General features: G+C 49.6%; 2 protein-coding genes across 3 annotated transcripts in view; both read right to left on the bottom strand.

Annotated features, from left to right (window-relative positions):
- The window catches only part of LOC107325055 (acid-sensing ion channel 2), a 387,163-nt gene extending 383,578 nt beyond the window's left edge, over positions 1 to 3,585 (bottom strand). For both annotated transcript variants that reach the window (XR_004309693.2, XM_032449398.2), the window contains exon 1: positions 2,758 to 3,585. Coding sequence is in view for 1 of the 2 variants with exons in the window: in XM_032449398.2 (XP_032305289.2) it covers positions 2,758 to 3,321 (564 nt within the window). In the remaining variant the exon portion in view is untranslated. The remainder of the gene's footprint in view (positions 1 to 2,757) is intronic.
- A 4,861-nt stretch (positions 3,586 to 8,446) lies between these two features.
- Positions 8,447 to 9,937, bottom strand: LOC146757278 (uncharacterized). The gene has a single exon (XM_085523679.1). The coding sequence runs from the start codon at positions 9,859 to 9,861 to the stop codon at positions 8,983 to 8,985; it is 879 nt and encodes a 292-aa protein (XP_085379805.1). The 5' UTR covers positions 9,862 to 9,937; the 3' UTR covers positions 8,447 to 8,982.
- Between the last annotated feature and the right edge of the window lie 3,667 nt (positions 9,938 to 13,604).

A 13,604-nucleotide genomic window follows, 5' to 3' on the forward strand; every position in this document is an offset into this window, starting at 1 on the left:
GCTGCTCAGTGCATTGCAAGGCCAGCAGAGGAATCAGCACATGTTTGCTTCTCCCTTTGGATGTATTCCTGCAGAAAGGCTTAGGGACAATAATACAGGGACATTATCCCAGGGAGAAGGAACACTGAGTGCAAGGAAGCACAGCTCAAATCCTGTGAATCAAGCAGCAAAGGAGAAGTGGAGGAGGAGTAGGAGGGAAGGTATAGTCAAGTGTTCAATGTGTAAGGATGCTGCCCTGCCAGCTGCTGCTTTCCCACATGGTGCAAGCAGCTTTATTCAGGGGGTGCACTGCACACAATACACACATTGCCCCCAGGGGAGAGCTGCACAACCTTCTTCAGCATCTTATCGCATCGAACTGCACTGATGCAGCTTCCTGGTGCAAAACTGTTCCCAGGTGCATGAAAGTGAGGAGTACAGAGAGAACTGGAACTCTTCAGCAGGATGACGCATTACAGAACTGCTCTGGGATTTACACCTCTGCTTCCCGAGAGGAAAGAAATCAATTTTCAATGATGACGCTTCTCTGGTAATGCAGCAGAATGGATGGGCTGTCACTGAGCCTATGTGCAAAGTTGCAACAGGTCGCTGATGATTAAACACAACATTCCTCCAGAACTACAGGTTCTGATTCTGCCCAGAGGCAGCTCACAGACCTTTTCAGCATGATCCCCGCGGAAAGACTTACTCAGCATTTAAGCAAACACTTTCTGCTTCCTTTTGTCTCCAGAGTAAAGTCTGGAAGGAAAACAAAGCTTTTAAGTCCCTTTTGAGTTCTGCTGCCCAGATTTCTATATCACGAGGGATTGCCTGGAGTTGGTGACACCAATACACCTGCCTGTGCCTCTAGTACTTCCTCTGATGCATTTCTATGTGTCAGGTGCAGAAGGCAACACTGGGAAGATGTTGTCTCCTGGATCACCTGCATCTGCTTTGCATAACTGACTGAAGTGTTTCACTGCCCCATTGCTGAATCTCTATACAGTGTTTGCCAAAGAGAATTGCTATCAGCCTGTAGTACCCCATCAGTTTCTAGCTGGCCCCAATCTGATTTAGCAGAACCAGGATTTATTTAGCAGTCAGGGAAAGTTTTGTCTTTCTAGAAACTACACAGGAAAAGATGCCATAGAGAGGACAGCCCTGTGTCCCAGGGATGCTGCTCAGAGCTCCCTTCTCACCTGACAAGAGCTGCTGTTTTGAGTCCCCACAGGTGTTTTGAACATGCTAGTTTGGCTTTGAGGCTTTTGCTTTTGACTGGTGTTTGTTGCAATATTGGCAAGCACATCTTTGCTTTCCCCCTGGATTTTAGCATCTTTTTCTCCCTTTCGATCCCATTCTCCATACTTCCTCACACATGGTTTTGCTTTAGTTATCTCTTCCCCTAGCGACTTTTTTGATATGTTCCTAAAACTTACAGCAGCCTCTGCTCAGGTCTGCCCACAGAGAGAAAGAAAGAAGCAGTCTGCTCGATATCCAGTCCAAAACAGGCATAGGCAGCAACTGACATGAAATGCAACCTTCCTGCTTAGGCATCTAAGGAGAGCACAGTCCAGGTGTTGGAAATGGCTATGGAGCATGAATCAGTTGGACCCATTTGCTGGGAGACTCACAAGCAGCAGAGGCACAAAATACTCCTTAAAAACAGATCCAAATCCTGCTGGCAAACCAAACCATCACGAAGTCTGCTTCAGCCCCAACCTATCTGCAGAGCAAGCAGCACTGCTCTCAGACAGACAGCTGCCTGGGAGCTGTCAGCGTGGCTGACTGCAGGGATGCTGAGCCCCCAACCAGGGCAGACTGGTGGCAGATTGGTGGGAAGGGATGATCCAGAATGGCCTGAGAGCAAAGTGCAGCTTAGCCCTGCGCCAACCCGCGTGCCCACAGCTCTGCCCAGGCAACACTCCAGTCACCAGCTCCTTTGCAGCCTCTCGTCACCCAGCAGTGCACGGTTGTCATCTCCTCTTCCAACAATCTACTTTTTGATTCTATTTAACTCTGACGCTGTCTGCCAGCCGAGCTTCCAATGGGGTGGCAGCCAGGAGCCGTGAGCTGAGCAGCGTCTGTTCCTGCATGATCCTCAGGCTGCCCAGCTCGCTCCTGCTCCATGCCAGCATCAGAACACAGCCTGATTTCTTTCCTCCTTCTATAAATATATTTTTTTTCCTTTCCTCTAACACAACACTACAAAGACACCCAGCTGCTGACCACTCTGCACAGCTAACTAGGATTTATGATCCACAACCATCAGGAACGAGCAGAAAAATTTCCCTTCTGTTTGATCAGAAGCCACAATTTCATCAAGGCTACAAACACCCAGGGAGATACAACTGACTGATGGACACTGCTCAGATTATCCCCCAAATGCATGCCTTTGTGCTGGCCTTTATCCAGCCCTGTCTTATTCCTTCAGCTGGCTAAAATTCACTGACCATAGCAAGAGACCCCCAAGTCTCCTCTGTTGCTCAACTTGGTCTGATGGCAAGCACCCTCCAGGAGCCTCATGCAGGATGGGTGCTGGACCTGCTGCCAGCACCTTGCTCAGTCCCCACACCATGCAGGGAAGTAGCACAGGAAGGGCTCCAACAAGCAGACTTAAGTTCAACAGGCTGCCTGCTCCTCCTCAGCTGTTTCACAACCTGTGCTTGTCACACTGTGCCCACGCAACACAGCCAGTGACATCCAGGGCTGTCCTGGTCCTGCACCACCACCATCCACATGCCCAGAGTGGAAAAAAGCAGAGCATCTGCTCATACTCACAGTTTTGAAGTCCTCATGGTTGCATTCTTGGCCTTTGAATTTGCAATACAGCATCATATCCTTCAGGTCATGGCCAACCCTTGCCAGGAACTCCTGCATGTTGAAAACTTTAGGTTTATACTGCTTAAAGTTGGCCTTCTCTTGGAGGATGGCTAAGACAGCCGGGTCAGCCAGGTGAGGGTTGGGGATCTGCAGGTTGACATCGAGCAAAGCCAGCAGCTCCCCAGCATGGTACAGATCATTGGTGGTCAGCCGGGAAAAGCGGAATTCATTGAGGTTACAGATGGTGACAGCAGGGAACACCAGGCTGTTTGCCACCACCTCGTCCACTTTGGTGACGTGCTGGTAGGAGAAGTAGAAAGCCACCCGGTCTGAGCTCTCCACCAGGAGGAGCCCCAGAGAGCCCACAAAGGCCAAGGTCCAAAGCAGACGCCGGATGGTCACTGGCCCATAGACGAAGACATGACGGATCCCATGGAGCGTGGAGGTGTTAGCAAAAATCTGGATGCTGGAAGGCTGCAGGCTCCCCATGCTGCCCTCGCTGGTGCTGTCCTTCAGATCCATTGGGAGTAGCTGGTGAAATCCTTGCACTGTTTTTTGGGTCAGGCTGTAGCCGGAACTGGGATCCTTCCCCTCCCCTCTGGAAAGTAATTAGAGCCTTTTAGAGGAGAGAGAGAGAGCAAAGACAGTCTCAGACCAGCTACCACGAGCTTATCCCACCAACTCAGCAATAGCTTCGTAGGGGTAAATATTTATACAAACATCCATTCAAACTCCAGCTCTTGATTTCCTCGGTGTGATAAGAAGGGCTGGTTTTATTTAGGGAGACACCAAGGTGATGTGGAAGAGATGTGGGTGGGAAGCAAAAGCCGAGCCAATGGAAATAAAGTCCTCCCCCTACACACACACACACATGCACACACACACACACACACACACAGAGCGAGATGAGATTAAGCGAGAGGGAGAGCTTAAAACAAGCGGAGCAGCTCGCAGCCTGTTAACTGGTGCGTGAAGCCAAGGATGCTGCTACCCAGAGCTGATGGCTGGCGATGGGGCTTCCAGACTCATCCTTCCTGTGCTCCGAAGGTGCTGCTGGATTTGAGCATCTCTTCTCCTCCCCACCCTGCTGTTTTGGGCAGGGCTTTAGGAAATAACCCCCTCCCCAAAACCCCACCGGTGTTATTTTGCAAGAGTTTCTCTCAGGGAAAGCTGGGCAGCTAATTCAGCAGGAAAATGCAAGAGAAGTAAGGAAGGAAAAAGGGGAAGGAGGGAAAAGGATTAAAATAAAAACACAAAAAGGGGGGAAAAAAAAGCTTTTCGGCTCTATGCATGCACATAGAAATAAAAAGCAATAGAATGAAGCCTCTCTACCATGCAGCAGCTCCGGAGCAAAAATAAATAAATCAGATAGAAAAGGATGGAGTGGGAGAGGTAGTGGGGGAGAGGGGCTGCTGTGTCTCTCCTTCCTTCTCTCTGTCTCAGCCTCCCTTCACTTCAGGACTCCGGCAGGCAAAGCACCGAGAGCTGTGAGTCACGCATCGATCTGAGCCCCGCGGCGGGTGAGAGCAGCACTGCCAGATGTTCGGTGCCGCTGGAAGGCAGCTGCGATGGATGCATGCAGGGAAGGTGCTCCCAGCTGTGCCTTCAGATGGGAGGTTTGGAGGGGTGGGGATGTTGGGGAGGTAAAGTGGGAAAGGTTTCCTAGCCAAGAGATGCTGCAAAATCCTGCACGCTGATGCCTCCAGATGTGACAGCATCCTTAGCGCATGCTGCAGGAGCAGGGTGTAGCCCTGGGTCTGAGAAGGGTCAGGAGTAGCTCCTCTCCACACCAACTCTGTGCACAGCAGTGTTTTTATCTGTTTTATCTCAGATGCAGAAGCAAAAAATACTTTCTGTCTCCATACAGCACTATGGCAGGTGAGGGTCCCTGGGGCCATGGTGGCACAACGGATGTGACAGTCAGCTGAGAGCAGAGGCTCAAGGAACAGCCACAGGCTGTCACAGTCTGTGGTGTGATGCCCAGAGACTATCAGCCTCTTAGGAAGGTACCTCCAGAACAGTCCCAAAGATTATCTTGGGCAAAATTAGCCTGATTTTTGTCTTGTGCTATTATCCAGCCATTTCCCAGCCTGCAATATTCTATGCAAATATCTTTCAGGCTGAACTACTCAACCCAGTACTGCTGTATGGCTATGCAGTGCTGCTCTCTCCCTTCTACACCAGGGAAACTGAGGCAAAGAGAAGACAAAGGACGTATGAGCAGCCACCCAAACTGTCCGCACTGCAGCCATGTGCTGAAGACACCACTTGGTCTCTGAGTTGCTGGAACTCTGACACCTTGGAAGCCTCCTGCACCTTGTCCTGTGCTTTTCAGATGGGGTGGACAGCAGTGAACAGAGCCAAGCAAGGTGTGAACCAGAAATAAAAGCAGTTCAGGGCAGTGACTGCAGCTCCAGTGCTGCCTCCCCTTGCACTCAGCATCTCTCGAGAGCAAAGACCATTCCCCCCCCCCCCCCCCCCCTTACACCCCTGACTCCCACCCAAAAAATGCCTGGCAGGAATAGGCTCCCTTTCCCACCCATCACCATCCTAGCTCCAAATTTGTCTCTTCTTCCACCGCTGTGCTGTTTGGCCTGATGCATTAATGCTTTCATTTATTCACCATGCACACTGCCTTTACAATGCTGTTTTCTGTAATTCATACTATATACCATCTGCTGCCTTTTATTAGTTAACTGTGTACAGCGCTGCGGGTGCAGTCTGGAGAAAGAAGCAGCATCCCCAGCAGTGCTGCATGGCACCAGCAATGCTCGTGGCTTTCTGCACTGGGGCTGGAGATGGACCATAGAGACACATGGTGCCCAGTAGTGCCATGCTGGCAGCCTGCAGTCTGGTTGTCACCACGGTGGCCAGAGTGTCCCTAAGGCTGGGAAAGGCAGTTCTGATCCCACCTGGGGCTGTGTATGGAGTTGACACCATCAGGGTTGGGGACACAGGTTGGGAGGGATGGCAGGGGGAGTCAGGACCACAGAGATGTGGTGATGGAGGGGGCACTAGGGACAGGGTGACAAGGGATGCAGGGAACAGAGCCTGACCCTGTCTCATTGCACAGCCTGTGCCTGCCCTCTTGTGTCTCAAGCACATGCTGCAGTGCACAGAGCCCCAAAACAGATGGGAAATGGGTTTGCTGGGGAAGAAAAAGAGGCAAAAGGGGGGGGGGGGGGCAACCTATGGGAACCCCTCTGCTTTCCCAACCCCACTGAGAAGCGTGTCCCAAGTAAGCCATTTGCATTGTAATGCCTGAACTGCTCTGGGCCCAAAACGACTTGTGGAACAAGGGCATCGCTGAAGGTGATTGTGGTCCTATAAGTCTCACTCTGTTCCTCAGCCTTTCCCTGGAATTTTGGACCCCCTTATCACCTAACAGCATACTGCCAATAGCTCCAAGCTACTGGGAACACACAGCTTCACTTAGTTGAGAGACCTTGGCTAATTGAAATAGTCTCCCTTTCCAAACGGGAATTTAATGTGGAATGCTGATATTTCCCCTGAAATTAAATCTGATCCCTTCCAAGGTAACTTTGGCTGGGCTAAAAGGCTTTTTAATACGTATAGAAAATTAAAAAAACATGATTGGATTTTGATGTATTTAATATTATGCTTGGATTTTTAATAGGTTATAAAATGAAAGCCATTAAAGAGTATAAAAACTCGCCCTGAAAGAAAACATGAAATATTCAAATGGCCACATGGTAGTGGCTGGAAAGCTGCATGTAAGATATGGATCTGGGGATGTGGGTCGATGTTTGGCTGCACGCAAGCCAGCAGTGTGCCCAGGTGACCAGCAAGGCCAACAGCATCCTGGTTGTGTCAGTAATAGTGCAGCCAGCAGAGCAGGAGCTGATCATCCCTCCGTACTCAGCTCTGGTGAGGCCGCACCTTGATGCTGTGTTTTCTGGGTCCCTCATTACAAGGAAGGCATTGAGGTCCTGGAGTGTGTGCAAAGAAGGGCAATGGAGCTGTGAGTAGCCTGGTGCAGAGGTAGGAGGCTTTACCTGATGGGAAGCAGTAGGGCTGCAGCCTTCTATCTTTGTGTAGCAGTTTCCTAGTCCAGCAGCCCAGAGCCCCACTACAGCCAGTCAAGGGCTCAGCAGGCTGCTGTGAACATGTAGAAATGTTTCAGATATTCCAGCTTTGTTGGCCCCAGCAAAGAGATCTCAAAAGCACCTTCTGCTGGACCTAAGTGCTATTTTCGGTTTGTTTCCATCTGAAGTACATGAATATAAATGAGCCCCGGTCTATCCCTGCTGGTCTGCTGGGACTCTGTACCCAGAAGTCTGATCAAATTAACTTGAAGCATTTTAGCACACGAGTGTGTTGGGCTCTGCTCATTTAAATTTTACATCAATTCAAGCATCGAATCATGATTTGGCAAATGAGCATCAGGAAAGCTAGAAAAGGAAAGTCTAGATTTACCATTAACCAGCAAAAGCTGGCAGCTGCCTCTGAGATTCACAGTCTCATTCTGGGAGTCCAATGAGAGCTTTGTGAGAAGAAAAGGCAATCTGGCTCCCCACAGGTATTAGGGGTGCACAGACCTGCCTCTGAACTCTGCAGGCAGGGCAAAGATTGAAGGAGATGGATGTGATTGGTGACACTGCCCATGTTTGCTACCAGCCCTGGGAAGTCAGAGCAGCACACAGGCTCTGAGCTCTGTGTGCGTCTGAATCACAGCTACTTATGTTTTGATCATGCTACCAAGTTTTCCCAATTCTGTTTGATCTTTTGGACAATGGGCTTGTGAGTCATCAGGGCTGGTAAGCAGGGGACAGAGTCCTTTCCCCTCCTCAGTCTGTTTGCCACCTGCAGGCTGTGTGTGTGCTGCTGCAGGACCTCAGGGCACAGCAGCTCATAGTGATGCCACGCTGCTTTGGTGGGGTACCAGTGCTTGCTCACTGATGCTTCATTTGTTCTTTGTTAGATTTAGACCCATCACCGGGTTATTGGAGTATGGTTCTGCACAGGGATGTGTCCTCTAGGAAGGACCTTGGCAATTTTTCTGTCCCGGGCTGTATGATACAACAAATGAGAAGCATCAACTTGTCAGTTCAGCCACCAGGTATCAAACTGACTGACAGCTTGGGGAAGCTGCAGCTACAACAAATTGTCCCTGGGGAGGGCTTTTATAGTTTCTTTTGCTGCAGGCATTTGTGTAAGGAGTGGGCAGCTACATTTGTACTCCTGTGTCGGACAGAGGCAAAAAAGGCCAGGAATGTGCAGAGAAGAAAGGGAGCTCTGGCTCAGCACAGATCTGGAGTGAGAGAAATTAATTGCTCACAGGCAGGTTTCTTAATTGCCTGCAGGCTTGGGAATGTAAGCGTATGAGAGCGTGCCAGCATGTCCCTTCTCTGAGCATCTTTGCTATTCCCATTTGGATTTGTTCAATTACACAACAAAGCATTTCTGACCACCAGCAAGGAAAACTCATCCTGAGATCAGAAAAACAATGATAGTAACTCTTAGTCCTTATACGGGACTTTGGAGACTTCAGAGCGCTGAGCAAATGTTAGCTAATGAATCAAGCTGTGCTGCTTCTCCTGCCCCAGCCCTGGCAATAAATGCTCCAGGATGAGAAACTTGCTGACATGTGCTGTGAGTGCCTGAGGCTGAGGGCATTGTGGCTCCTGAGCTGCTGCCTTGACGGTGCTGATGGGTATAAAGGGATCATGTTGTCAGCAGATATGGTTGGGATATGTGCAGGGCTCATCCTTCAAAGGAAAATATTCCATTTCTCATCCTGGTACAAATGGAAATGTTATTGTTTTCTAAGGAAGTTTTAATTCAGCTTTAACACACAGCATTCCTTGCCTGCCAACGTCCTGCTGGTCATCTTATTCCTTAGCCAGGATATGCAACAGGACTACATCTTCAGCACGAAACAAATCAGACCAGCTTCATGTTCTGTGTTGATCTGGTTTCATTACTTTCTTAAAACAGTGGCAACAAACGCAGCAACATCACCAAAGATTACATCCTTTCTGCAGATAAGTTAATTATCTGTGGCCTGGAGCTGGCAGTGTGAGAGGATGCCGATGAGTGGATTATTGTTATTAGGTCCATCTTGTGTGTGATAGGGCTCATGCTTGTTTTATTGCCGCTGTCATGACTAGCTGTTTTCTCCCAGCCCCTGAGCTATGTCCTGGATGGTGGTACAGTGCCAGCCTACCGCTGCCGTTGGTTCCGTCTCTTATGGGGTGGGAGTGAGTCCTGAGGGCTGCTGCTGGCCTTCCTCTTCTTGGGCCGTTGGCGCCCTCCAGGAGAGTGGTCTCTGCCATGGGCAGAGGGGCCTGATGCCATCGTCTGCCCCACTTCCTCTTCTGAAGGCACAGCATTGGTGGTGGGGTGCCCAGGACCCCCACGAAGGTCACCAGGGAGCTCCTCAGGATGTTGCTGGTGGATAGCAGCAGGGCTGGGTGTTGCTGCAGGTCCGTCTTGCTGCCCAGCAGCATCATGGCTCTCCTGGCGGTGCTGCTGCCTGCGGAGCTGTGGGCCATACATGGCTGTTGTGATAGTAATGAGCCTCCTCACAAAGCTCTTCGTGAGGTTCCTCAGGGATGGCTGCAGCTCCTGCAGCAAGACCTCCTCATCCAGCCCATACATGCAGAGGCAGAGCAAGATGATGCTCTGCCTGGAGTGCACCACCCACCACGTGCTCCTGGAGATGGTTCGGAACTCGCGATCAAGCCATCGGAGCAGGGGTCTGATATCGGGCTGCTGTTGGAAAAAGGCAGCCCAGACCTCAGGAGGGAAGTTATTCTCTGGAGCAATGAATGCTGGCTCTGCAGGTCCCCGCTCATCCTGCAGACCAGAACCTGAGTGTGCTGCATGCTGTGGGACAGCACACTCGAGATAATCCTCATCAGACCTCACAGAGTACCGGATGGTCTTGATCTTCTGCCCGCATACAGCACAGCTCGGTTTCTTGTTGGCCCACCAGAATGCACAGCCATAGCAGAGCTGATGGAGACAGGGGGTCACGTAGGCCATATTGTCCTGGCCGTGCCCGCAGATGGGGCAGGTCCAGGATGATGGCACCTCCATGGCCTTGGGCTGTGCGGTGGGCTGGGAGAGCCGAGGTCAGGAGGCTGCTCCACTCACAGGCACTGCAGCAAGCAGAAGGTGTCACAATCTGCAAAAGAGATAGAGAGGCTGCAGTCACTCCCTGTCCCCAGCAGTGATGCCAGGTCCCTGGGCAGCAAACCCACCCCAGGGCCATGTACCCACACCACTCACCTTTGCTGCTGCAAGTGCACTTGGTGAAGCTCCGGCTGGCTGAACCAGGCAGAGCCTGGGAAATACTGGTGATGCTGTGTGCTGGGCACCCAGAAGTGCTGCCAGCAGCCACACAACACAACCCAACAAAGTCCTCACACGGTGCTCCAAGTCTCACCAACAAGCTCTAGACACGAGTCCAGTGCTCCAATTGATGCACAAGCATCAGGGAGGTCACAGTCATCACTGTGATGTCACAACATCTTCCTTGGTCGGTGACCTCACAGTTCATGGCTGCAGTTGTATGAGTACCATCCTGGGCCTTCATATGGGAAAAGAAAAATTTACTATCACACATTTACTATCTCCACAACAATCTATCCTCTGTACTCTCTTGATAGTTTATGAAACTTAGATGATTTTTTCTTGTTCATTTTTGGACGCAATACAAGTTTGTGGCAATCTGTACATCAGGCTTGCTTTTTAGACCAAGCACTCATATCACAGCAGGTTGTTTGCTCACACTTTCCTGTGCAACCTACCCTACAGGACTTCTTTCAGCAGAAGGCTGGACTAGATGACCTACAGAGGTCCCTTCCAATCCCTGTGGTTTCATGATGCTGAGTGATTCTGTGATACCCCTGCCCCATATAAGGTGCCAATAAAAACACTGCATTCACAGAGATGCCACTGAATGGACATTTTGAAACACTATTCTAAGAGGCAGATTTCTCCTGTAGCCATGCCTGGCATAGACTCATTGAATCCTTGGGGTTTGGAAGGGACCTTTAAAGGTCATCTATCCCCACTCCCCTGCAATGAATAGTGACATCCACAGCTAGATCAGGTTGCCCAGGGCCTGATCTAGCCTCACTTTGAAGGTGTCCCACAGCAATAGAACCTTCTGGGATACCTTCCTCCCATTCGCTGTCCTCCTCCTCCCCTGTGCTGACAGATTCCATCTTCCAGACTGCTCTGGCAGAAGAGTCTTCCCCAGAGCACAGACATCACTCCTGGCCCAAACCAGCCCTGAGCCTGCAGACCAACTAAGTTACATGCACAGATTTTATTACAGAAAAGGAATATTGGATTTGCAGTAGTGTTTTTCTGCAATCGAAGCCTGTCCCACTTGCTCTGACATTCCCAGCATCTCTGCAGTAACTCACATTTATCTGCCCTCTCTCCAGGGCTGTGTTTATAAGCTGATATTTGAAGATGTTCCCATTATGGATGCTCCAAGTGGGTACAGAGTGAGCTGGGGGTTCCAGGGCCTCCATCTCCACCCCTATGTGCCATTGCTGTGCTGTGTGACCCTGAGCAACCCACATATTTTCATTATATGTCAAATGCAAGTGATGCTGCTTCTATCATATCTCTTGGATTTAGAGATTTGGGAATGAAAAATGCAACATAAGAAGGGCTTTCTCCTCTGGCACCTCCCCTTTTAAATAGTCTCTGAAAGCAAACTTGTTCCCCGTTAAACATAACACAATGGTAATTTGATTTGTGTGTATCAGTTCTTGCCTGATACTCTTGGTTATTGGAAAGCCTAGGGAAGAACCTTAAATGATTCATAAATAATTGAAGTTTAGGGCCCATTCCAGGCCCTTCTCTTTGGGTAACAGCTGTCACTACTCCTCCCAGCACATGAAACAGGCTAGGATATATCTTTTAATTCTCTATCTGAAAATGTCTTCATCATCTCTTCCCAGCTTTTAACTTCCCCTTCAGTGCTGCTGTGGATCCCAAATCAAACTCTCCCAAGAAGGCAGTTTTCACAGGGATATAATTCCAGGAACAATTATGACAAAGAATCCCAAAAATTAAGAAGCCAGCCTTTCATTGCTATGGCAACCCTGATTGTCTTGCCTCAAGTGGCTGAACTTAGAAGATAAGAAAAACAATCTAAAAACTAATTGCTGTCATACTATCAAGGGAGCAGAGCTGGGATGTGAGTTGGGACGGCCCATCCTTGATGCTCCATGGAGTGACACCTCTCTGTGCCATTCCCACTCGACCTCAGCACCTTAAGAAGTATTCTTTTAGCTCCCATGAGCAGGGGTTATAAACCACTGGTGCACAAGGCTGGCTGGCACACAGAGGTCAGAAAGATGTTGGGAATGCAATGCAGATACATCAGCTTGAGCACTGCACAGAGCCAAGTGTGAAGCTCCCAGCCAGTCTGGGGGTCCTCAGTGCCAACAGATACCACAAAGGCATCTGCTTTGGGATGAGCTGCTTTGTTCTCTGGGCTTCCGTGTCTAGCTCAAGCAAACCCCCAATGGCTGCAGAGGGATCAGAGACACCCAATACACCTTCCCTGTGCTGATGTACCATTTGCTCAGTCCCAGTGGATGCAAAGCCAGGAGCTGAGCCAAGGCTGTATTATGAGTTTTGTTTGGCCTTTGCCTCTGCTGAGGGTTCTGGAGCCTGATCTAGGTGCACTGGTCATGCACTTGAGGACAGTATGAACCTGAGATCATGTCTCTGTGCTTTGCAGGGACAGATTTGCACACCCAGAACAAGTCTCTCCCTAAATCCTCACCCTTTCTGAGAGGGAAGAACACATGAAATTTCCTTATTCCTTTTGAATATAATTTAAGATAGCGCAAAGTGACGCAGCAATAACTGCAGAGAGCAGAGCAGCACAGGTTTTATTGCTCTGCGGGGCTGCCTAGGCTTCCTTCAGGTATGCAGCAGAAAAGGGCCTTACTTTGAGCCATTTGCTCATTTGGAGACCAGTCACTGCAGTGCACTGATTTCTGCATAGTCCTTGAAGAAATCCTCACACATGTGATATTTCATGGGGTCTCAACATCTGGGGCTAGCAAACCAAAGGACAAGCTGACCAAAGTGTTGAGCACTGTAAATCTTGTGCTTCCAGCAAAAGGGGCTACAACTCCTCACCATGGAAGCTGCATTCACCCAGTGATTACCATGGCATCCAATTGTGATGAGCGAAGATGGAGATCCTTTTGGACTGCATGAGGGTGTGTGGGCATTCAGGACATGGGAAAATCTGATGGCATGAAGACCTGCTGAGGGATATTGAATGCCCAGAATTCACCCCAGGAAGTTTCTAAGCTGAGAAGCTGTGGTTGGCTGGGGAGGGGAGAAGAGTCATATGCACTTGCACTGCTCATCGCCTATAGGCATCATCATACAGCATTGTTGGAGTGGGCTGCATGGACACTGATGGATCACATCATGGCCACGGACATGGTGGCCTCTGGGACTGAGGACTCCAGCACTTGCTCTGCCTTTTTTTGTCCAGTGATAGAGAAGGGGAAAGCAAGGAGGTTCCCTGAAGTGCTGTGTAATATTGGGTGCAAAGAAGGGCTCAGAAAAGATGTGAGAGAGAGCTGTTTTCAGTGGGAAAACTATTGTAGACTGGTCTCAATAAATATTCTTTCTTTCCAAGCTCATCTTTATCTTGTTAAATACTTTATCCAAATTTACAAGGTAAATAAAGAAATAAAGCCAAAAATCAAAACCAGAAGGTGAAAGATCCAGGACCTAAACTAACTCGCTCTATTCCATCTGCAGTTAAAACTTCCAATATGATTTTTCAG

The sequence above is a fragment of the Coturnix japonica genome, chromosome 24 (genome assembly GCF_054131305.1).
Source record: "Coturnix japonica strain WE chromosome 24, WE-NBRP24, whole genome shotgun sequence".
In the NCBI taxonomy this organism is placed as follows: Eukaryota; Metazoa; Chordata; class Aves; order Galliformes; family Phasianidae; genus Coturnix; species Coturnix japonica.